Source organism: Gobius niger (assembly GCF_951799975.1).
Source record: "Gobius niger genome assembly, chromosome: 4".
Lineage (NCBI taxonomy): Eukaryota > Metazoa > Chordata > Actinopteri > Gobiiformes > Gobiidae > Gobius > Gobius niger.
This window is the reverse complement of record NC_136855.1, coordinates 74,036-99,000: the sequence shown is the minus strand read 5'-3', so window position 1 is coordinate 99,000 and position 24,965 is coordinate 74,036. Positions and strand designations below refer to the sequence as shown.

Sequence of the window (24,965 nt, the reverse complement as noted above, 5' to 3'; positions counted from 1 at the left end):
ACTGACACTACTGATACTACTGTTACTACTGTGATTACTGTTACTACTGTGACTACTGATACTACTGTTACTACTGTGACTACTGATACTACTGACACTACTGATACTACTGTTACTACTGTGATTACTGTTACTACTGTGACTACTGATACTACTGTTACTCCTGATACTACTGTTACTACTGTTACTACTGATACTACTGTGACTACTGATACTACTGTTACTACTGTTACTACTGACACTACTGACACTACTGACACTACTGTTACTACTGACACTACTGATACTACTGTTACTACTGTTACTACTGTTACTACTGTTACTACTGTTACTACTGTTACTACTGACACTACTGACACTACTGACACTACTGATACTACTGTTACTACTGTGATTACTGTTACTACTGTGACTACTGATACTACTGTTACTCCTGATACTACTGTTACTACTGTTACTACTGATACTACTGTGACTACTGATACTACTGATACTACTGACACTACTGTTACTACTGACACTACTGATACTACTGATACTACTGTTACTACTGTTACTACTGATACTACTGTGACTACTGATACTACTGATACTACTGTTACTACTGTTACTACTGATACTACTGACACTACTGTTACTACTGTTACTACGGTTACTACTGATACTACTGACACTACTGACACTACTGTTACTACTGTTACTACTGTTACTACTGTTACTACTGTTACTACTGACACTACTGACACTACTGTTACTACTGTTACTACTGATGCTACTGACACTACTGTTACTACTGTTACTACTGTTACTACTGTTACTACTGTTACTACTGACACTACTGTTACTACTGTTACTACTGTTACTACTGTTACTACTGACACTACTGTTACTACTGTTACTACTGTTACTACTGTTACTACTGACACTACTGTTACTACTGTTACTACTGTTACTACTGTTACTACTGACACTACTGACACTACTGTTACTACTGTTACTACTGTTACTACTGTTACTACTGACACTACTGTTACTACTGTTACTACTGTTACTACTGTTACTACTGATACTACTGTTACTACTGTTACTACTGTTACTACTGTTACTACTGTTACTACTGACACTACTGTTACTACTGTTACTACTGTTACTACTGTTACTACTGATACTCCTGCAGTGTCAGTACTTGTCCTTGTTGTTCTGGAAGTACTCGATGTCTCTCTGTCCCAGGACGCTCCTCTGGATGAACAGTCCCACTCCCGTCCAGCTGAGGGCGATGATGGACAGCTCCACCAGGTTCCACTTGTTTCTGAAGTACGACCAGCGCTGCTCCCGCATGGCCTTCCCCTGAACACAACCAAAACAAAACCAAAACATAACCATCACTGTCAACACAACCAAAACATAACCATCGCTGTAAACACAACCAAAACATAACCAAAACATAACCATCGCTGTAAACACAACCAAAACATAACCATCACTGTAAACACAACCAAAACATAACCATCACTGTAAACACAACCAAAACATAACCATCACTGTAAACACAACCAAAACATAACCATCGCTGTAAACACAACCAAAACATAACCATCACTGTAAACACAACCAAAACACAACCAAAACATAACCATCACTGTAAACACAACCAAAACACAACCAAAACATAACCATCACTGTAATCACAACCAAAACATAACCATCACTGTAAACACAACCAAAACATAACCATCACTGTAAACACAACCAAAACACAACCAAAACATAACCATCACTGTAAACACAACCAAAACATAACCATCACTGTAAACACAACCAAAACATAACCATCACTGTAAACACAACCAAAACATAACCATCACTGTAAACACAACCAAAACACAACCAAAACAAAACCATCGCTGTAAACACAACCAAAACATAACCATCACTGTAAACACATCCAAAACACAACCAAAACATAACCATCACTGTAAACACAACCAAAACATAACCATCACTGTAAACACAACCAAAACATAACCATCACTGTAAACACAACCAAAACATAACCAAAACATAACCATCACTGTAAACAAAACCAAAACAAAACCATCGCTGTAAACAAAACCAAAACATAACCATCACTGTAAACACAACCAAAACAAAACCATCGCTGTAAACAAAACCCAAACATAACCATCACTGTAAACAAAACACAACCATCGCTGTAAACACAACCAAAACAAAACATAACCATCACTGTCAACACAACCAAAACATAACCATCGCTGTAATCACAACCAAAACATAACCATCGCTGTAAACAAAACCAAAACATAACCATCACTGTCAACACAACCAAAACATAACCATCGCTGTAATCACAACCAAAACATAACCATCGCTGTAAACAAAACCAAAACACAACCATCGCTGTAAACACAACCAAAACATAACCATCGCTGTAAACACAACAAAAACATAACATTCACTGTAAACACAACCAAAACACAACCAAAACATAACCATCACTGTAATCACAACCAAAACATAACCATCACTGTAAACACAACCAAAACATAACCATCACTGTAAACAAAACCAAAACATAACTATCACTGTAAACAAAACCAAAACACAACCATCACTGTTAACAAAACCAAAACACAACCATCACTGTAAACAAAACCAAAACACAACCATCACTGTCAACACAACCAAAACATAACCATCGCTGTAAACACAACCAAAACATAACCATCACTGTAAACACAACCAAAACACAACCATCACTGTAAACACAACCAAAACACAACCATCACTGTAAACACAACCAAAACATAACCATCACTGTAAACACAACCAAAACACAACCAAAACATAATATTCACTGTAAACAAAACCAAAACACAACCATCACTGTAAACACAACCAAAACACAACCATCACTGTAAACACAACCAAAACAAAACCATCACTGTAAACACAACCAAAACATAACCAAAACATAACCATCACTGTCAACACAACCAAAACATAACCAAAACATAACCAAAACATAACATTCACTGTCAACACAACCAAAACATAACCATCACTGTAAACACAACCAAAACATAACCAAAACATAACCAAAACATAACATTCACTGTCAACACAACCAAAACATAACCATCACTGTAAACACAACCAAAACACAACCATCACTGTAAACAAAACCAAAACACAACCATCACTGTAAACACAACCAAAACACAACCATCACTGTAAACACAACCAAAACATAACCATCACTGTAAACACAACCAAAACATAACTATCACTGTAAACAAAACCAAAACACAACCATCACTGTTAACAAAACCAAAACACAACCATCACTGTAAACAAAACCAAAACACAACCATCACTGTAAACACAACCAAAACAAAACCAAAACATAACCATCACTGTAAACACAACCAAAACATAACCATCACTGTAAACACAACCAAAACATAACCATCACTGTAAACAAAACCAAAACACAACCATCACTGTAAACAAAACCAAAACATAACCATCACTGTAAACACAACCAAAACATAACCAAAACACAACCATCACTGTAAACAAAACCAAAACATAACCATCACTGTCAACACAATCAAAACATAACCATCACTGTAAACACAACCAAAACATAACCATCACTGTAAACACAACCAAAACATAACCATCACTGTAAACACAACCAAAACATAACCAAAACATAACCATCACTGTAAACACAACCAAAACATAACCATCACTGTAAACACAACCAAAACATAACCATCACTGTAAACACAACCAAAACATAACCATCACTGTAAACACAACCAAAACACAACCATCACTGTAAACACAACCAAAACATAACCATCACTGTAAACACAACCAAAATATAACCAAAACATAACCATCACTGTAAACACAACCAAAACAAAACCATCACTGTAAACACAACCAAAACATAACCATCACTGTAAACACAACCAAAACACAACCAAAACAAAACCATCACTGTAAACACAACCAAAACATAACCATCACTGTAAACACAACCAAAACACAACCAAAACATAACCATCACTGTAAACACAACCAAAACACAACCAAAACACAACCATCACTGTAAACACAACCAAAACATAACCATCACTGTAAACACAACCAAAACATAACCATCACTGTAAACACAACCAAAACACAACCATCACTGTAAACACAACCAAAACATAACCAAAACATAACCATCACTGTCAACACAACCAAAACATAACCATCACTGTAAACACAGCCAAAACATAACATCACTGTAATCACAACCAAAACACAACCATCACTGTAAACACAACCAAAACATAACCATCACTGTAAACACAACCAAAACATAACCATCACTGTAAACACAACCAAAACATAACCATCACTGTAAACACAACCAAAATATAACCAAAACATAACCATCACTGTAAACACAACCAAAACAAAACCATCACTGTAAACACAACCAAAACATAACCATCACTGTAAACACAACCAAAACACAACCAAAACAAAACCATCACTGTAAACACAACCAAAACATAACCATCACTGTAAACACAACCAAAACACAACCAAAACATAACCATCACTGTAAACACAACCAAAACACAACCAAAACATAACCATCACTGTAAACACAACCAAAACATAAACCATCACTGTAAACACAACCAAAACATAACCATCACTGTAAACACAACCAAAACATAACCATCACTGTAAACACAACCAAAACATAACCATCACTGTAAACACAACCAAAACATGCTAACATGCTAACTTGGTCTCAATACCTAGTTTCTGATGATATTTTGGATATAATGTTAGCTCAGTGTTAGCTTTAGTATTGTTTGTCTCTGTAGCCGCGGTGACCGCTTTGGTGCCCTTATTTGATGGCGAGTTCTGAAGTTCTAAGGACGGCCATGGCTTCAGAGCCTGTCCCCTTGGGCTTTGCCATAAAATCCACTAAGTTCTGGACCTTTTCATGTTTGGACATTTCCAAACATTTCCAAACGCTTGACCCATATGGAGGGTCTAAAGGAGTACCTCTATAGAGGGAGTACCTGCTTGTACATGTAGTAGAGGATGAAGATCATGTAGAGGATTTCTCCGGCCATCACAAAGGCGTGCAGTCCTCCAGTGGACGAGTATAAACGCAGCGTCCGCAGCTTCCACACAAACTCAAATGCTCCTGAGGAACCGAACCAAAAACAAAACAAGAGTATGAGAAAACAGGAATATCAGAAAATAGCACTAACTCCCGTTCCTCAGTGCAACAGTGACTCCCCCATAGTCCCTCCCCCTCAGTGACCCCCCCTCAGTCCCTCCCCCTCAGTGACTCCCCCTCAGTCCCTCCCCCTCAGTGACCCCCCCTCAGTCCCTCCCCCTCAGTGACTCCCCCTCAGTGACTCCCCCTCAGTCCCTCCCCCTCAGTGACTCCCCCTCAGTGACTCCCCCTCCGTCCCTCCCCCTCAGTCCCTCCCCGTCAGTGACTCCCCCTCAGTGACTCCCCCTCAGTCCCTCCCCGTCAGTCCCTCCCCCTCAGTGACTCCCCCTCAGTGACTCACCCTCAGTCCCTCCCCCTCAGTCCCTCCCCCTCAGTGACTCCCCCTCCGTCCCTCCCCCTCAGTGACTCACCCGCGGCTCTGGTCTCGAACAGCAGTGTGGCGAGGCAGAACAGGTTCACGTTGGCATTGTAGACGGTAAACTCTGCAAATACTGCTCTTGTCCTGGAGTCCAGCCACCGCTCAGAGTACAAGTACTGCAAAGTACTGCAAACAGAGAGGAGAGCTCAGAGTACTGCAGAGTACTGCAGAGTACTGCAAACAGAGAGGAGAGCTCAGAGTACTGCAGAGTACTGCAAACAGAGAGGAGTGCTCAGAGTACTGCAGAGTACTGCAGAGTACTGCAAACAGAGAGGAGTGCTCAGAGTACTGCAAAGTACTGCAAACAGAGAGGAGTGCTCAGAGTACTGCAAACAGAGAGGAGTGCTCAGAGTACTGCAGAGTACTGCAGAGTACTGCAATCAGAGACGAGAGCTCAGAGTACTGCAGAGTACTGCAAACAGAGAGAAGTGCTCAGAGTACTGCAAAGTACTGCAAACAGAGAGGAGTGCTCAGAGTACTGCAGAGTACTGCAAACAGAGAGGAGTGCTCAGAGTACTGCAGAGTACTGCAAACAGAGAGAAGTGCTCAGAGTACTGCAGAGTACTGCAAACAGAGAGGAGTGCTCAGAGTACTGCAGAGTACTGCAAACAGAGAGGAGTGCTCAGAGTACTGCAGAGTACTGCAAACAGAGAGGAGTGCTCAGAGTACTGCAGAGTACTGCAGAGTACTGCAAACACAGAGGACAGACTAAAGGACAGAGTAAAGTTCTGACCTGGTGGCGTTGCTCCGGTCGGGCCCCAGCTCGGCTACATACCCTCCCCCTCGGTACAGGAGACTGTGGCCCCACACAGGGGAGGCCCTCAGCTCATCCTGGGACCGGTATGTCCAGGGGCCCCCGTCACTGCTGTTGTCCAGGGGGGTCCACCGGGGGCCGTAGGAGCCGGTGTCCTCCCAATACCAGGAGTATGGCGGGTTACAGTCCCTTTGGAAGTGAATGTAGTCAGGGGCCTGACACGAGGGGCCCCTCACACGGACCTGACGCAGACGAGCCGCTCCCACCAGCTTCGAGTTCCCGTCGGTGATAAAACCTGCAGAAAAAAAGGACTGTGTCCTAAATGTATGGGTGGTGCCTGGGTGTGGTTCTTAAGGTTTGGGTGGTACCTGGGTGTGGTCCTAAAGGTTTGTGTGGTACCTGGATGTGGTCCTAAAGGTTTGGGTGGTGCCTGGGTGTGGTTCTTAAGGTTTGGGTGGTACCTGGGTGTGGTCCTAAAGGTTTGGGTGGTACCTGGGTGTGGTCCTAAAGGTTTGAGTGGTACCTGGGTGAGGTCCTAAAGGTTTGGGTGGTACCTGGATGTGGTCCTACAGGTTTGGGTGTTACCTGTGTGTGGTCCTAAAGGTTTGGGTGGTACCTGGGTGTGGTCCTACAGGTTTGTGTGGTACCTGGGTGTGGTCCTAAAGGTTTGGGTGGTACCTGGGTGTGGTCCTACATGTTTGGGTGGTACCTGGGTGTGGTCCTAAAGGTTTGTGTGGTACCTGGATGTGGTCCTAAAGGTTTGGGTGGTGCCTGGGTGTGGTTCTTAAGGTTTGGGTGGTACCTGGGTGTGGTCCTAAAGGTTTGGGTGGTACCTGGGTGTGGTCCTAAAGGTTTGAGTGGTACCTGGGTGTGGTCCTAAAGGTTTGAGTGGTACCTGGGTGTGGTCCTAAAGGTTTGAGTGGTACCTGGGTGTGGTCCTAAAGGTTTTAGTGGTACCTGGGTGTGGTCCTAAAGGTTTTAGTGGTACCTGGGTGAGGTCCTAAAGGTTTGGGTGGTACCAGGGTGTGGTCCTAAAGGTTTGAGTGGTACCTGGGTGTGGTCCTAAAGGTTTGGGTGGTACCTGGGTGTGGTCTTAAACGTTTGAGTGGTACCTGGGTGAGGTCCTAAAGGTTTGGGTGGTGCCTGGGTGTGGTCCTAAAGGTTTGGGTGGTACCTGGGTGTGGTCCTAAAGGGTGTGGTCCTACAGGTTTGTGTGGTACCTGGGTGTGGTCCTAAAGGTTTGGGTGGTACCTGGGTGTGGTCCTAAAGGTTTGGTGTGGTACCTGGGTGTGGTCCTACATGTTTGGGTGGTACCTGGGTGTGGTCCTAAAGGTTTGGGTGGTAACTGGATGTGGTCCTAAAGGTTTGGGTGGTGCCTGGGTGTGGTCCTAAAGGTTTGGGTGGTGCCTGGGTGTGGTTCTTAAGGTTTGGGTGGTACCTGGGTGTAGTCCTACATGTTTGGGTGGTACCTGGGTGTAGTCCTACATGTTTGGGTGGTACCTGGGTGTGGTCCTAAAGGTTTGGGTGGTACCTGGATGTGGTCCTAAAGGTTTGGGTGGTACCTGGGTGTGGTCTTAAACGTTTGAGTGGTACCTGGGTGAGGTCCTAAAGGTTTGGGTGGTACCTGGGTGTGGTCCTAAAGGTTTGGTGTGGTACCTGGGTGTGGTCCTACATGTTTGGGTGGTACCTGGGTGTGGTCCTAAAGGTTTGGGTGGTACCTGGGTGTGGTCCTAAAGGTTTGGTGTGGTACCTGGGTGTGGTCCTACATGTTTGGGTGGTACCTGGGTGTGGTCCTAAAGGTTTGGGTGGTAACTGGATGTGGTCCTAAAGCTTTGGGTGGTGCCTGGGTGTGGTCCTAAAGGTTTGGGTGGTGCCTGGGTGTGGTTCTTAAGGTTTGGGTGGTACCTGGGTGTAGTCCTACATGTTTGGGTGGTACCTGGGTGTGGTCCTAAAGGTTTGGGTGGTACCTGGATGTGGTTCTTAAGGTTTGGGTGGTGCCTGGGTGTGGTCCTAAAGGTTTGGGTGGTACCTGGGTGTGGTCCTAAAGGTTTGAGCGGTACCTGGGTGTGGTCCTAAAGGTTTGAGTGGTACCTGGGTGTGGTCCTAAAGGTTTGGGTGGTACCTGGGTGTGGTCCTACATGTTTGGGTGGTACCTGGGTGTGGTCCTAAAGGTTTGGGTGGTGCCTGGGTGTGGTCCTAAAGGTTTGAGTGGTACCTGGGTGTGGTCCTACATGTTTGGGTGGTACCTGGGTGTGGTCCTAAAGGTTTGAGTGGTACCTGGGTGTGGTCCTAAAGGTTTGAGTGGTACCTGGGTGTGGTCCTACATGTTTGGGTGGTACCTGGGTGTGGTCCTACAGGTTTGGGTGGTACCTGGGTGTGGTCCTACAGGTTTGGGTGGTACCTGGGTGTGGTCCTAAAGGTTTGAGTGGTACCTGGGTGTGGTCCTAAAGGTTTGAGTGGTACCTGGGTGTGGTCCTAAAGGTTTGGGTGGTACCTGGGTGTGGTCCTAAAGGTTTGGGTGGTACCTGGGTGTGGTCCTACAGGTTTGAGTGGTACCTGGGTGTGGTCCTACAGGTTTGGGTGGTACCTGGGTGTGGTCCTACAGGTTTGGGTGGTACCTGGGTGAGGTCCTAAAGGTTTGAGTGGTACCTGGGTGTGGTCCGTAGAGGTTGGGGAGCAGAGTGGTCCTGGTCCAGCTGAAGACCTGGTCCAGACTCCAGTCGGGATCAGGGCGGGGTCTGAAGGACTTCAGGATGTGTTGGTTTAAATAAAAGGCGTTTGGGTCTCGCTCACCGTATGCCACGAGCAGAAGCATCCACAGGAAGCACAGGTAAACTGAAACAGGAAGTACAGGTGAACTGAAACAGGAAGTACAGGTAAACTGAAACAGGAAGTACAGGTAACTGAAACAGGAAGTACAGGTAACTGAAACAGGAAGTACAGGTAAACCCGAATTTATAGCGTGTCATCACTCGTTCCTCTTGTCTCTGTCACATGTGAATAATATTTGAATGATAACATGTAACTAAAGTGTGTTACCGAAGATCTCCTTGAGCAGAGCGAAGGCCTTCTTCTCCTTCAGTCGCTTCCTCCTCATCCTTTCTACGTCCACAGCAGGAGGAGGTTCATACACGGTCAGGTCCCTCTGGGTCCAACCTGAGGAAGAACATCTCACATCAGAGGAACATCTCAAGTCAGCCTGAGGAGGAACATCTCACATCAGAGGAACATTACTATTCCCTATATAATGCACTATATAGTGGATGCTTCATTTGGTAGGGGTGTCCGGATGTCCAGAGAGAAAAAAGTAGTGCACTAGAAAAGAGTTGAGTGAACTGTGTAGTAGCTGTAGTGCACTCATTCTGCTGCTGTTGTTTTTTTGGCACGATAATTATTTATTATCTATTATCTATATAGTGAATGAGTGGATGGGAGTAGTGTGGACATTTGGAGCGGTGTATCCCTCCACTGCAGCTGTTTCCATAGTAACGACAAACGATTGAGCTGGAACTACTTTCAGGTAAAACAGATTAAAAAGTGAAATAACTCCAGCCCAGGAGCAAACAGGCCCTAATGAACAGTTTCAGTTGGCGGGACCACGGTATAAACGGGATAATGGACTCCGAGGCGTCCATTATTATTATATTTCTGATACTGGACTCTGAGGTGTCCATTATAATTATATTTCTGACACTGGACTCTGAGGTGTCCATTATTATTATATTTCTGATACTGGACGCCTCGTGGGGCATGATCCGTCACATAAAGCACACCTCCTCGTTCTTTAAATGCATTAATATATATTAATAACAGCTCAGAGCGCGTGTTACCGATGTCGTGGTAGATGTAAACGTTCACCATCTCCTCCTCCTCCAACTTCTTCACCACCAGCGCGAAGAACAACGCGAGCCCGACCACCTGGAGGTACCACAGGAGACATCATCAGCAAACATTTGAGCTGGAGCTCGCTTCCAGTGAAACCACTCCTGCCCAGGAACAGGTTCAGTTCCTGATGGTGGTCTTGTTGGTTCAGCTGCTGTGGAGAGAAGGAGGTCCTCACCTTCAGCGGCTGAATGACGAGGAGACTCTGGAAGAAGGACACCACCATTGACACCAGCCACGAGATGGACTTCTCCTTCCCAAACTTCAGCCCATACAGCATGGTGAAGTATCCACAGACACAGGAGGAGCCCACCACGAGGAGCCACCCGAGGAGCACGCACCACCAGGGGAGGCGGAGGCGACGGGGAGGCGAGGGGAGGCTGTGGAGAGAGAGAGAACCATCAGGGGAGGAGGAGACTGTGGAGAGAGAGAACCATCAGGGGAGGTGAGGAGGAGACTGTGGAGAGAGAACCATCAGGGGAGGAGGAGACTGTGGAGAGAGAGAGAACCATCAGGGGAGGAGGACACTGTGGAGAGAGAGAACCATCAGGGGAGGAGGAGACTGTGGAGAGAGAACCATCAGGGGAGGTGGAGACTGTGGAGAGAGAGAACCATCAGGGGAGGAGGAGACTGTGGAGAGAGAGAACCATCAGGGGAGGAGGAGACTGTGGAGAGAGAACCATCAGGGGAGGAGACTGTGGAGAGAGAACCATCAGGGGAGGAGGAGACTGTGGAGAGAGAGAACCATCAGGGGAGGAGGACACTGTGGAGAGAGAACCATCAGGGGAGGGGGAGACTGTGGAGAGAGAGAACCATCAGGGGAGGAGGACACTGTGGAGAGAGAGAACCATCAGGGGAGGAGGAGACTGTGGAGAGAGAGAACCATCAGGGGAGGGGGAGACTGTGGAGAGAGAGAACCATCAGGGGAGGAGGAGACTGTGGAGAGAGAGAACCATCAGGGGAGGAGGAGACTGTGGAGAGAGAGAACCATCAGGGGAGGGGGAGACTGTGGAGAGAGAGAACCATCAGGGGAGGAGGACACTGTGGAGAGAGAGAACCATCAGGGGAGGAGGAGACTGTAGAGAGAGAGAACCATCAGGGGAGGAGGAGACTGTGGAGAGAGAGAACCATCAGGGGAGGAGGAGACTGTGGAGAGAGAGAACCATCAGGGGAGGAGGAGACTGTGGAGAGAGAGAACCATCAGGGGAGGAGGAGACTGTGGAGAGAGAGAACCATCAGGGGAGGAGGAGACTGTGGAGAGAGAGAACCATCAGGGGAGGAGACTGTGGAGAGAGAGAGAACCATCAGGGGAGGAGGAGACTGTGGAGAGAGAACCATCAGGGGAGGAGGAGACTGTGGAGAGAGAACCATCAGGGGAGGAGGAGACTGTGGAGAGAGAACCATCAGGGGAGGAGGAGACTGTGGAGAGAGAGAACCATCAGGGGAGGAGGAGACTGTGGAGAGAGAGAACCATCAGGGGAGGAGGAGACTGTGGAGAGAGAGAACCATCAGGGGAGGTGAGGGGGAGACTGTGGAGAGAGAGAACCATCAGGGGAGGGGAGGAGGAGACTGTGGAGAGAGAGAACCATCAGGGGAGGGGAGGAGGAGACTGTGGAGAGAGAGAACCATCAGGGGAGGGGAGGAGGAGACTGTGGAGAGAGAGAACCATCAGGGGAGGGGAGGAGGAGACTGTGGAGAGAGAGAACCATCAGGGGAGGAGGAGACTGTGGAGAGAGAGAACCATCAGGGGAGGAGGAGACTGTGGAGAGAGAGAACCATCAGGGGAGGAGGAGACTGTGGAGAGAGAGAACCATCAGGGGAGGGGGAGACTGTGGAGAGAGAGAACCATCAGGGGAGGAGGAGACTGTGGAGAGAGAGAACCATCAGGGGAGGAGGAGACTGTGGAGAGAGAACCATCAGGGGAGGAGGAGACTGTGGAGAGAGAGAACCATCAGGGGAGGAGGAGACTGTGGAGAGAGAGAACCATCAGGGGAGGAGACTGTGGAGAGAGAGAACCATCAGGGGAGGAGGAGACTGTGGAGAGAGAACCATCAGGGGAGGAGACTGTGGAGAGAGAGAACCATCAGGGGAGGAGGAGACTGTGGAGAGAGAGAACCATCAGGGGAGGAGGAGACTGTGGAGAGAGAGAACCATCAGGGGAGGAGGAGACTGTGGAGAGAGAGAACCATCAGGGGAGGAGACTGTGGAGAGAGAGAACCATCAGGGGAGGAGACTGTGGAGAGAGAGAGAACCATCAGGGGAGGAGGAGACTGTGGAGAGAGAGAACCATCAGGGGAGGTGAGGGGGAGTCTCTCTGCTGAACATGTGTCTGACCTGTAGCTCTGGACTGAGGAAGTCTCCTCTGACAGTCTCTCCTTCAGCTCTCGGACCCAGAGGATTGCACGGCTGTAGCTCGACACCACCGGGCCTTCTGTCCTCTGGAGGTCACATCCTGTCCTCTGGAGGTCACGTCCTGTCCTCTGGAGGTCACGTCCTTCTGTCCTCTGGAGGTCACATCCTGTCCTCTGGAGGTCACGTCCTGTCCTCTGGAGGTCATGTCCTTCTGTCCTCTGGAGGTCACGTCCTTCTGTCCTCTGGAGGTCACGTCCTTCTGTCCTCTGGAGATCAGCCTCCTCCATCGCGGCGAGCTGATTCTCCAGGCGGCAGAGTTCAGAAAGCAGCCCGTCCTCTCTGCAGGCTCCGGCTTCACGGCCTGAAACAAACTCCTGGTCAGATGCCTTCAACTGCTGCATTTTAGGGTTAGGGTTCGATACCACTTCTTCAATGATACTTGTTTCTCGACCTGAACGATCCTTTTCCCGACACCTGCACTAAAACAGAACAATAATGTGCTGAAGATCTGCACATTTACAATATCAGGTTCATCTCCAACGTCAAAAATGAAGGAAAACAATATGAAAACAAGAAGAATACATTAAAAAAATGGGGCAAATAATAAGAGATAATAATTTATTTGAGCTGAAACAAAAGTCACTTCCTTTAATCCTGTCCCTGGACCAACAGCATCACAACTTGGATCTGAAGAGAGAAGACTTTGTTTCTGTTCCTGCTTTCAGTTTTCAGTTTTGGGGATTCCAGACTCATGGTTTAACGGTCCTCCTGTTCTCCTGGGTCAGATGCCCTCCCACCCTCCACCTGCTCCTCCATGAGAACGTTTTCTTCTGGCTCTGGACTCACCTGACGCCTGAGTGTGAGTCCGGTGAAGGTTCCTCTGGATGATGTAGTCCTCCAGCTCCGACAGAATGGAGCCCAGGTCCTTCTCAAGTCTCGTCTCCATCCGGGCCTTGGACTTAGACTTGGTCTCATGGTTGGACTTTGACAGAGACTGGACCAGTTTGCTCAGTTTCTGCAAACAAATAATAAACATCATTCAGGTTTAAGCATGAATGTTCCAAGGACACGAGGTTCACTGCTGCTCAGGTTCCCCGAGCGCAGGTTAAAGAAAGTCTTCTGGAGCAGGACTTCTCCAGCCTGGTTTGGTCACTGTACCTTCATGATGCGGTTAATAGACTTCTGGTCTGGTTTGGACCGGCCCACACTGGGTCCACAGCAGAACTCGGCTAAACAACAGGGACCACAGCAGGATCCACAGCAGGTGTTGGTTCTGGGTCTGGAGAACCTGAAGAGGCTGACGATGAGGATGTTTATGGGGAACATGATCAGAGACGACTGGACTCCGACCATGAACTGCTGCCACGTGAACTCAAAGTGACCTGGAACCAGGAGAGACAGAAGGTTCTGCACGGATGAGGGTCTTCTTACATGTAAAAGCTGCTGACCCTGTAGTTTGAAGCTCTACAAACATGCTCTGATGTGATTCTGTACAGATGTTGCTCTTGGTCTACAGTCTGGTCTTACCGAGGTCCATGACCTGATCGGAGGGGTCTGTGGGGATGCCGTAGAACATGATGGAGGTCAGCATGGTGCAGAGAAGGAGCGAGAAGCAGCAGCTGAGCCTCTGGACCCTGGTAAAGGTGGAGCTGGGAGGACGGTTCACCACTGAGTACCAGAGGTGGCCATCACAGAAGTCACGCGAGAACTTGACGAGGAACAGGTGGCTGCAACAGGAGACCCTTCAGTCCTGGTTCAGGTTCATCGAACAGTTTGACCCACACCCCACACCCCACACTCCACACTCCACACCCCACACCTGCAGTAGGAGACCCTTCAGTCCTGGTTCAGGTTCATCGAACAGTTTGACCCACACCCCACACCTAACACCTGCAGTAGGAGACCCTTCATACCTGGTACCAGACCATCACCTGATCAACACCCTTCACAGCTCCAACATGTGAAGGCCTGGTCTTACCTGAACCTCTGCAGCTCCTCGTCTGTGGACACAGGAAAGTGTTGGTCGAGGCCGTCGTCTCCGAGGTCCACACTGATCCAAGAATTACACAGAACATGGAACTTCTGCCCCGTCTGAAGGTCCTGGACCACCACGGAGCTCACAAACCTGCGGCCGAGAGGAGGACGAGTGAATCCTCTGCTGCTGTAACCAGAGAGTCCTCTATCCCCAACCCTGCTCCTCCTCCTGCTCCATCTAACCTTCTCCTCCTGCTCCATCTAACCCTCTCCTCCTGCTCCATCTAACCTTCTCCTCCTGCTCCATCTAACCCTCTCCTCCTGCTCCATCTAACCCTCTCCTCCTGCTCCATCTAACCTTCTCCTCCTGCTCCATCTAACCCTCTCCTAATGCTCCTCCTCCTCCTCCTCCTGCTCCTCCTCCTCCTCCTCCTGCTCCTCCTCCTCACCAGCTGGGCTGAGCCCCTGAGTTGCTGTGCCACAGCCTGATGCCCTGCAGATGTCCCAGGCCAGTGGAGGTCTTCACGATGAACATGTCTGTGGCTCCTCTCTGGAACAGAAGCTTCTGGGAGTCTGAGAGATGGTGAGGAGCACTGCTGCCTGAGGAGAACTTCAGCACCAGCGTGACCTGAAGAGGAGAGGAGGTCAGAACAACTCCAGGTGTTCACATGAAACCACAAATAATACAAACAAATCAGATTTTAAAGTGTGAAGAAGTGAGTTTATAAAGGCAGAAACTTTACATAGAAACTAAATCAAAGTTGTTCCTGACCTTTGACCTTTCTGCCAAACTCACTTTTATCTGGAAAATGAGCCTCTTTGTGTTAATGGTTTTAAATCGGCTCTAAAATAGAACGAACAGGAACATGTGAAAAACAGAAATATGTGAAAAACAGAAACATGTGAAGAACAGAAACATGTGAAAAACAGAAATATGTGAAAAACAGAAATATGTGAATAACAGAAACATGTGAAAAAAAGAAACATGTGAAAAACAGAAATATGTGAATAACAGAAATATGTGAAAAACAGAAACATGTGAAAAACAGAAACATGTGAAAAAAAGAAACATGTGAAAAACAGAAACATGTGAAAAACAGAAACATGTGAAAAACAGAAATATGTGAAAATCAGAAACATGTGAAAAACAGAAACATGTGAAAAACAGAAACATGTGAAAAACAGAAATATGTGAAAATCAGAAACATGTGAAAAAAAGAAACATGTGAAAAAAAGAAATATGTGAATAACAGAAACATGTGAAAAAAAGAAACATGTGAAAAACAGAAATATGTGAATAACAGAAATATGTGAAAAACAGAAACATGTGAAAAACAGAAACATGTGAAAAAAAGAAACATGTGAAAAACAGAAACATGTGAAAAACAGAAACATGTGAAAAACAGAAATATGTGAAAATCAGAAACATGTGAAAAACAGAAACATGTGAAAAACAGAAACATGTGAAAAACAGAAACATGTGAAAAACAGAAACATGTGAAAATCAGAAACATGTGAAAATCAGAAACATGTGAGAAACAGAAATATGTGAAGAACAGAAACATGTGAAAAACAGAAATATGTGAAAAACAGAAATATGTGAAGAACAGAAACATGTGAAAAACAGAAACATGTAAAAAAAAGAAATATGTGAATAACAGAAACATGTGAAAAAAAGAAACATGTGAAAAACAGAAACATGTGAGAAACAGAAATATGTGAAGAACAGAAACATGTGAAAAACAGAAATATGTGAATAACAGAAATATGTGAAAAACAGAAACATGTGAAAAACAGAAACATGTGAAAAAAAGAAACATGTGAAAAACAGAAACATGTGAAAAACAGAAACATGTGAAAAACAGAAATATGTGAAAATCAGAAACATGTGAAAAAAAGAAACATGTGAAAAACAGAAATATGTGAATAACAGAAATATGTGAAAAACAGAAACATGTGAAAAACAGAAACATGTGAAAAAAAGAAACATGTGAAAAACAGAAACATGTGAAAAACAGAAACATGTGAAAAACAGAAATATGTGAAAAACAGAAATATGTGAAAAACAGAAACATGTGAAAAACAGAAACATGTGAAAAAAAGAAACATGTGAAAAACAGAAACATGTGAAAAACAGAAACATGTGAAAAACAGAAATATGTGAAAATCAGAAACATGTGAAAAACAGAAACATGTGAAAAACAGAAACATGTGAAAAACAGAAACATGTGAAAAACAGAAACATGTGAAAATCAGAAACATGTGAAAATCAGAAACATGTGAGAAACAGAAATATGTGAAAAACAGAAACATGTGAAAAACAGAAACATGTAAAAAAAAGAAATATGTGAATAACAGAAACATGTGAAAAAAAGAAACATGTGAAAAACAGAAATATGGGAATAACAGAAATATGTGAAAAACAGAAACATGTGAAAAACAGAAACATGTGAAAAAAAGAAACATGTGAAAAACAGAAACATGTGAAAAACAGAAACATGTGAAAAACAGAAACATGTGAAAATCAGAAACATGTGAAAATCAGAAACATGTGAGAAACAGAAATATGTGAAAAACAGAAACATGTGAAAAACAGAAACATGTGAAAAACAGAAACATGTGAAAAACAGAAACATGTGAAAAACAGAAACATGTGAGAAACAGAAATATGTGAAAAACAGAAACATGTGAAAAACAGAAATATGTGAAAATCAGAAACATGTGAAAAACAGAAACATGTGAAAAACAGAAACATGTGAAAAACAGAAATATGTGAAAAACAGAAACATGTGAAAAAAAGAAACATGTGAAAAACAGAAATATGTGAATAACAGAAATATGTGAAAAACAGAAACATGTGAAAAAAAGAAACATGTGAAAAACAGAAACATGTGAAAAACAGAAACATGTGAAAAACAGAAACATGTGAGAAACAGAAATATGTGAAAAACAGAAACATGTGAAAAACAGAAATATGTGAAAATCAGAAACATGTGAAAAACAGAAACATGTGAAAAACAGAAACATGTGAAAAACAGAAATATGTGAAAAACAGAAACATGTGAAAAACAGAAATATGTGAAAAAGTTAGAAAAATGTTACAATATTTTTTACAGCCGTCAGAAAAGTGGCATAAAAACTATCACGACACGAGAGCAGAAAGTTTGTCCAGGAGCATCGTGACCTGGTCAGACTATTCTATAAATGTGTTCCTATTGATGATGTTTTACCTGGGAGGAGGTTCCTATTGTTGATGTTTTACCTGGGAGGAGGTTCCTATTGATGATGTTTTACCTGGGAGGAGGTTCCTATTGATGATGTTTTACCTGGGAGGAGGTGGCTGAGGTTCCTATTGATGATGTTTTACCTGGAGGAGGTTCCTATTGATGATGTTTTACCTGGGAGGAGGTTCCTATTGATGATGTTTTACCTGGAGGAGGTGGCTGAGGTTCCTATTGATGATGTTTTACCTGGGAGGAGGTTCCTCTTGATGATGTTTTACCTGGAGGAGGTTCCTATTGATGATGTTTTACCAGGGAGGAGGTTCCTATTGATGATGTTTTACCTGGGAGGAGGTTCCTATTGATGATGTTTTACCTGGGAGGAGGTTCCTATTGATGATGTTTTACCTGGGAGGAGGTTCCTATTGATGATGTTTTACCTGGGAGGAGGTTCCTATTGATGATGTTTTACCTGGAGGAGGTTCCTATTGATGATGTTTTACCTGGGAGGAGGTTCCTATTGATGATGTTTTACCTGGGAGGAGGTTCCTATTGATGATGTTTTACCTGGGAGGAGGTTCCTATTGATGATGTTTTACCAGGGAGGAGGTTCCTATTGATGATGTTTTACCTGGGAGGAGGTTCCTATTGATGATGTTTTACCTGGGAGGAGGTTCCTATTGATGATGTTTTACCTGGGAGGAGGTTCCTATTGATGATGTTTTACCTGGAGGAGGTGGCTGAGGTTCCTATTGATGATGTTTTACCTGGGAGGAGGTTCCTATTGATGATGTTTTACCTGGAGGAGGTGGCTGAGGTTCCTATTGATGATGTTTTACCTGGGAGGAGGTTCCTCTTGATGATGTTTTACCTGGAGGAGGTTCCTATTGATGATGTTTTACCTGGGAGGAGGTTCCTATTGATGATGTTTTACCTGGAGGAGGTTCCTATTGATGATGTTTTACCTGGAGGAGGTTCCTATTGATGATGTTTTACCTGGAGGAGGTTCCTATTGATGATGTTTTACCTGGGAGGAGGTTCCTATTGATGATGTTTTACCTGGAGGAGGTTCCTATTGATGATGTTTTACCTGGGAGGAGGTTCCTCTTGATGATGTTTTACCTGGAGGAGGTTCCTATTGATGATGTTTTACCTGGGAGGAGGTTCCTATTGATGATGTTTTACCTGGAGGAGGTTCCTATTGATGATGTTTTACCTGGAGGAGGTTCCTATTGATGATGTTTTACCTGGAGGAGGTTCCTCTTGATGATGTTTTACCTGGGAGGAGGTTCCTATTGATGATGTTTTACCTGGAGGAGGTTCCTATTGATGATGTTTTACCTGGGAGGAGGTTCCTATTGATGATGTTTTACCTGGGAGGAGGTTCCTATTGATGATGTTTTACCTGGGAGGAGGTTCCTCTTGATGATGTTTTACCTGGGAGGAGGTTCCTATTGATGATGTTTTACCTGGGAGGAGGTTCCTATTGATGATGTTTTACCTGGGAGGAGGTTCCTATTGTTGATGTTTTACCTGGAGGAGGTTCCTATTGATGATGTTTTACCTGGGAGGAGGTTCCTATTGATGATGTTTTACCTGGGAGGAGGTTCCTATTGATGATGTTTTACCTGGGAGGAGGTTCCTATTGATGATGTTTTACCTGGGAGGAGGTTCCTCTTGATGATGTTTTACCTGGGAGGAGGTTCCTATTGATGATGTTTTACCTGGGAGGAGGTTCCTATTGTTGATGTTTTACCTGGGAGGAGGTTCCTCTTGATGATGTTTTACCTGGGAGGAGGTTCCTATTGTTGATGTTTTACCTGGGAGGAGGTTCCTCTTGATGATGTTTTACCTGGGAGGAGGTTCCTATTGATGATGTTTTACCTGGGAGGAGGTTCCTATTGTTGATGTTTTACCTGGGAGGAGGTGGCCGCTCCGCGCCTGAAGCCCGTCCTCACAGTCACCAGATACTGACGTGGATCCAAAGGGTCGTTATCGGCCAAAGACGTGACTTTCACCTGAAACAGGAGCTGAGTGTCTGACCTCAGGGGGAGGGGCAGGTCTGGGTCAGGTCTGGGTCAGGTCTGGGTCAGGGTCTGGTCTGGGTCAGGTCTGGGTCAGGTCTGGGTCTGGGTCTGGGTCTGGTCAGGTCCGGGTCTGGTCTGGTCTGGGTCAGGTCTGGGTCAGGTCTGGGTCTGGGTCAGGTCAGGGTCAGGTCTGGGTCAGGTCTGGGTCTGGGTCAGGGTCAGGTCTGGGTCAGGTCTGGGTCAGGTCTGGGTCTGGGTCAGGTCTGGGTCAGGTCTGGGTCTGGGTCTGGTCTGGGTCAGGTCTGGTCAGGGTCAGGTCTGGGTCTGGTCTGGTCTGGGTCAGGTCTGGGTCAGGTCTGGGTCAGGTCTGGGTCTGGGTCAGGTCTGGGTCTGGTCTGGTCTGGGTCAGGTCTGGGTCAGGTCTGGGTCTGGGTCAGGTCAGGGTCAGGTCTGGGTCTGGGTCAGGTCTGGGTCAGGTCTGGGTCAGGTCTGGGTCAGGGTCAGGTCTGGGTCAGGTCTGGGTCAGGTCTGGGTCAGGTCTGGGTCTGGGTCTGGGTCTGGTCAGGTCCGGGTCAGGTCTGGGTCAGGTCTGGGTCTGGGTCTGGTCAGGTCCGGGTCTGGTCTGGTCTGGGTCAGGTCTGGGTCAGGGTCAGGTCTGGGTCAGGTCTGGTCTGGGTCAGGTCTGGGTCAGGTCTGGGTCAGGGTCAGGTCCGGGTCTGGTCAGGTCTGGGTCAGGTCTGGGTCAGGTCTGGGTCAGGTCTGGGTCAGGTCTGGGTCAGGTCTGGGTCAGGTCTGGTCTGGGTCAGGTCTGGGTCAGGTCTGGGTCTGGGTCAGGTCTGGGTCAGATCTGGGTCTGGGTCTGGTCAGGTCCGGGTCAGGTCTGGGTCTGGGTCAGGTCAGGGTCAGGTCCGGGTCTGGTCTGGTCTGGGTCAGGTCTGGGTCAGGTCTGGGTCAGGTCTGGGTCAGGTCAGGGTCAGGTCTGGGTCAGGTCAGGGTCAGGTCTTGTCTGGGTCAGGTCTGGTCTGGGTCAGGTCTGGGTCTGGATCAGGTCTGGTCTGGTCCGGGTCAGGTCTGGGTCAGGTCAGGGTCAGGTCTGGGTCAGGTCAGGTCAGGTCAGGGTCAGGTCTGGGTCAGGTCAGGTCTGGGTCTGGGTCAGGTCTGGGTCAGGTCTGGGTCAGGGTCAGGTCTGGGTCAGGTCTGGGTCAGGTCTGGGTCTGGGTCAGGTCTGGGTCTGGATCAGGTCTGGGTCAGGTCTGGGTCAGGTCTGGGTCAGGTCTGGGTCTGGGTCAGGTCAGGGTCTGGTCTTGTCTGGGTCAGGTCTGGTCTGGGTCAGGTCTGGGTCTGGATCAGGTCTGGGTCAGGTCTGGGTCAGGTCTGGGTCAGGTCTGGGTCAGGGTCTGGTCTGGGTCAGGTCTGGGTCAGGTCTGGGTCTGGGTCTGGGTCTGGTCAGGTCCGGGTCTGGTCTGGTCTGGGTCAGGTCTGGGTCAGGTCTGGGTCTGGGTCAGGTCAGGGTCTGGTCTTGTCTGGGTCAGGTCTGGTCTGGGTCAGGTCTGGGTCTGGATCAGGTCTGGGTCAGGTCTGGGTCAGGTCTGGGTCAGGTCTGGGTCAGGGTCTGGTCTGGGTCAGGTCTGGGTCAGGTCTGGGTCTGGGTCTGGGTCTGGTCAGGTCCGGGTCTGGTCTGGTCTGGGTCAGGTCTGGGTCAGGTCTGGGTCAGGTCAGGGTCAGGTCCGGGTCTGGTCTGGTCTGGGTCAGGTCTGGGTCAGGTCTGGGTCAGGTCTGGGTCAGGTCTGGGTCTGGGTCAGGTCTGGTCTGGTCCGGGTCTGGTCTGGTCTGGGTCAGGTCTGGATCAGGTCTGGGTCTGGGTCAGGTCTGGGTCAGGTCTGGGTCAGGTCAGGTCTGGGTCTGGGTCTGGGTCTGGTCAGGTCCGGGTCTGGTCTGGTCTGGGTCAGGTCTGGGTCAGGTCTGGGTCAGGTCTGGGTCAGGTCAGGGTCAGGTCCGGGTCTGGTCTGGTCTGGGTCAGGTCTGGGTCAGGTCTGGGTCAGGTCTGGGTCAGGTCTGGGTCTGGGTCAGGTCTGGTCTGGTCTGGTCTGGGTCAGGTCTGGATCAGGTCTGGGTCTGGGTCAGGTCTGGGTCAGGTCTGGGTCAGGTCTGGGTCAGGTCTGGGTCAGGTCTGGGTCAGGTCAGGGTCAGGTCCGGGTCTGGTCTGGTCTGGGTCAGGTCTGGGTCAGGTCTGGGTCAGGTCTGGGTCAGGTCTGGGTCAGGTCTGGGTCTGGGTCAGGTCTGGGTCAGGTCAGGGTCAGGTCTGGGTCAGGTCAGGTCAGGTCAGGGTCAGGTCTGGGTCAGGTCTGGGTCAGGTCTGGGTCTGGGTCAGGTCTGGGTCAGGTCTGGGTCTGGGTCAGGTCTGGGTCAGGTCTGGGTCTGGGTCTGGGTCAGGTCTGGGTCTGGGTCTGGGTCTGGATCAGGTCTGGGTCTGGGTCAGGTCTGGGTCAGGTCTGGGTCAGGTCTGGGTCAGGTCTGGGTCAGGTCTGGGTCTGGGTCTGGGTCTGGGTCAGGTCTGGGTCTGGGTCTGGGTCAGGTCAGGGTCAGGTCTGGGTCAGGTCTGGGTCAGGTCTGGGTCTGGGTCTGGGTCTGGATCAGGTCTGGGTCTGGGTCAGGTCTGGGTCAGGTCTGGGTCAGGTCTGGGTCTGGGTCTGGGTCAGGTCTGGGTCAGGTCTGGGTCAGGTCTGGGTCTGGGTCAGGTCAGGGTCTGGTCTTGTCTGGGTCAGGTCTGGTCTGGGTCAGGTCTGGGTCTGGATCAGGTCTGGGTCAGGTCAGGGTCTGGTCTTGTCTGGGTCAGGTCTGGTCTGGGTCAGGTCTGGGTCTGGATCAGGTCTGGGTCTGGGTCAGGTCTGGGTCTGGTCTGGGTCAGGTCTGGGTCTGGATCAGGTCTGGGTCAGGTCTGGGTCTGGGTCTGGGTCAGGTCTGGGTCAGGTCTGGGTCAGGTCTGGGTCAGGTCTGGGTCTGGGTCAGGTCTGGGTCAGGTCAGGTCAGGGTCAGGTCTGGGTCTTGTCTGGGTCAGGTCTGGTCTGGGTCAGGTCTGGGTCTGGTCTGGTCTGGGTCAGGTCTGGGTCTGGGTCTGGGTCTGGGTCAGGTCTGGGTCAGGTCTGGGTCTGGTCTGGTCAGGGTCAGGTCTGGGTCAGGTCTGGGTCAGGTCTGGGTCTGGTCTGGTCAGGGTCAGGTCTGGGTCAGGTCTGGGTCAGGTCTGGGTCAGGTCTGGGTCAGGTCTGGGTCTGGTCAGGTCTGGGTCTGGGTCTGGGTCAGGTCTGGGTCAGGTCTGGGTCTGGGTCAGGTCTGGGTCAGGTCAGGTCAGGGTCAGGTCTGGGTCTTGTCTGGGTCAGGTCTGGTCTGGGTCAGGTCTGGGTCTGGATCAGGTCTGGGTCTGGATCAGGTCTGGGTCAGGTCAGGTCAGGTCTGGGTCAGGTCAGGTCTGGGTCAGGTCTGGGTCTGGGTCAGGTCTGGGTCAGGTCTTGTCTTGGTCTGGTCTGGTCTGGATCAGGTCTGGTCTGGTCTGGGTCTGGTCAGGTCTGGGTCTGGGTCTGGGTCAGGTCTGGATCAGGTCTGGGTCTGGGTCAGGTCTGGGTCAGGTCTGGGTCTGGGTCAGGTCTGGGTCAGGTCTGGGTCAGGTCTGGGTCAGGTCTGGGTCAGGTCTGGGTCAGGTCTGGGTCAGGTCTGGGTCAGGTCTGGGTCAGGTCTGGGTCTGGGTCAGGTCTGGGTCAGGTCTGGGTCTGGTCTGGGTCTGGGTCAGGTCTGGTCTGGGTCTCACCTTGGCCGTGTCCCTCAGGTCTTGGTACCGGGCCCACATGAGTGCCAGGATGTAGGCGAGGAACAGCGCCACCACCAGGCCGACGACCACCGGGTTCTCCGTGAAGGTCCCGAACAGCTCAGCGGAACGAGACGGGTCCACGAGGTTCGGGACCACGAAGAACGAGGACCCGAAGACCGTCAGGTGGTCACACAAGCACTGGACCACCGCGGGGGAGGTGAGAGGGCCCGCCTAAAACATGTACAACAGGAGGCCACAGAGAGGTCAGAGGGGGAGGTGAGAGGGCCCGCCTAAAACATGTACAACAGGAGACCACAGAGAGGTGAGAGGGCCCGCCTAAAACATGTACAACAGGAGAGGTCAGAGAGGTGAGAGGGCCCGCCTAAAACATGTACAACAGGAGACCACAGAGAGGTGAGAGGGCCCGCCTAAAACATGTACAACAGGAGAGGTCAGAGGGCCTAAAACATGTACAACAGGAGAGGTGAGAGGGAGAGGTCAGAGGGCCTAAAACATGTACAACAGGAGACCACAGAGAGGTGAGAGGGCCTAAAACATGTACAACAGGAGAGGTCAGAGGGCCTAAAACATGTACAACAGGAGACCACAGAGAGGTGAGAGGGCCCGCCTAAAACATGTACAACAGGAGAGGTCAGAGGGCCCGCCTAAAACATGTACAACAGGAGAGGTCAGAGGGCCCGCCTAAAACATGTACAACAGGAGAGGTGAGAGGGCCCGCCTAAAACATGTACAACAGGAGAGGTCAGAGGGCCCGCCTAAAACATGTACAACAGGAGACCACAGAGAGGTGAGAGGGCCCGCCTAAAACATGTACAACAGGAGAGGTCAGAGAGGTGAGAGGGCCCGCCTAAAACATGTACAACAGGAGACCACTGAGAGGTGAGAGGGCCCGCCTAAAACATGTACAACAGGAGACCACAGAGAGGTGAGAGGGCCCGCCTAAAACATGTACAACAGGAGACCACAGAGAGGTCAGAGGGCCCGCCTAAAACATGTACAACAGGAGACCACAGAGAGGTGAGAGGGCCCGCCTAAAACATGTACAACAGGAGAGGTCAGAGGGCCCGCCTAAAACATGTACAACAGGAGAGGTGAGAGGGCCCGCCTAAAACATGTACAACAGGAGAGGTGAGAGGGCCCGCCTAAAACATGTAGAACAGGAGACCACAGAGAGGTCAGAGGGCCCGCCTAAAACATGTAGAACAGGAGACCACAGAGAGGTGAGAGGGC

The 24,965-nt window shown here is 48.4% G+C and overlaps 1 protein-coding gene across 1 annotated transcript in view; it reads right to left on the bottom strand.

Moving 5' to 3' along the window:
- LOC306962371 (polycystin-1-like protein 2) overlaps positions 1-24,965 on the bottom strand; it is a gene marked incomplete at both ends in the record, with an annotated part of 36,552 nt that overhangs the window by 3,979 nt on the left and 7,608 nt on the right. Inside the window, 16 exons of the mRNA XM_079555491.1 lie at positions 1,187-1,347; positions 5,121-5,248; positions 5,695-5,828; positions 6,436-6,751; positions 9,106-9,291; positions 9,496-9,612; positions 10,287-10,374; positions 10,517-10,718; positions 12,729-13,029; positions 13,537-13,705; positions 13,849-14,072; positions 14,218-14,417; positions 14,669-14,815; positions 15,114-15,292; positions 19,802-19,903; positions 23,715-23,945. Coding sequence (XP_079411617.1) covers positions 1,187-1,347; positions 5,121-5,248; positions 5,695-5,828; positions 6,436-6,751; positions 9,106-9,291; positions 9,496-9,612; positions 10,287-10,374; positions 10,517-10,718; positions 12,729-13,029; positions 13,537-13,705; positions 13,849-14,072; positions 14,218-14,417; positions 14,669-14,815; positions 15,114-15,292; positions 19,802-19,903; positions 23,715-23,945 — 2,885 coding nt within the window. The remainder of the gene's footprint in view (positions 1-1,186; positions 1,348-5,120; positions 5,249-5,694; positions 5,829-6,435; positions 6,752-9,105; positions 9,292-9,495; positions 9,613-10,286; positions 10,375-10,516; positions 10,719-12,728; positions 13,030-13,536; positions 13,706-13,848; positions 14,073-14,217; positions 14,418-14,668; positions 14,816-15,113; positions 15,293-19,801; positions 19,904-23,714; positions 23,946-24,965) is intronic.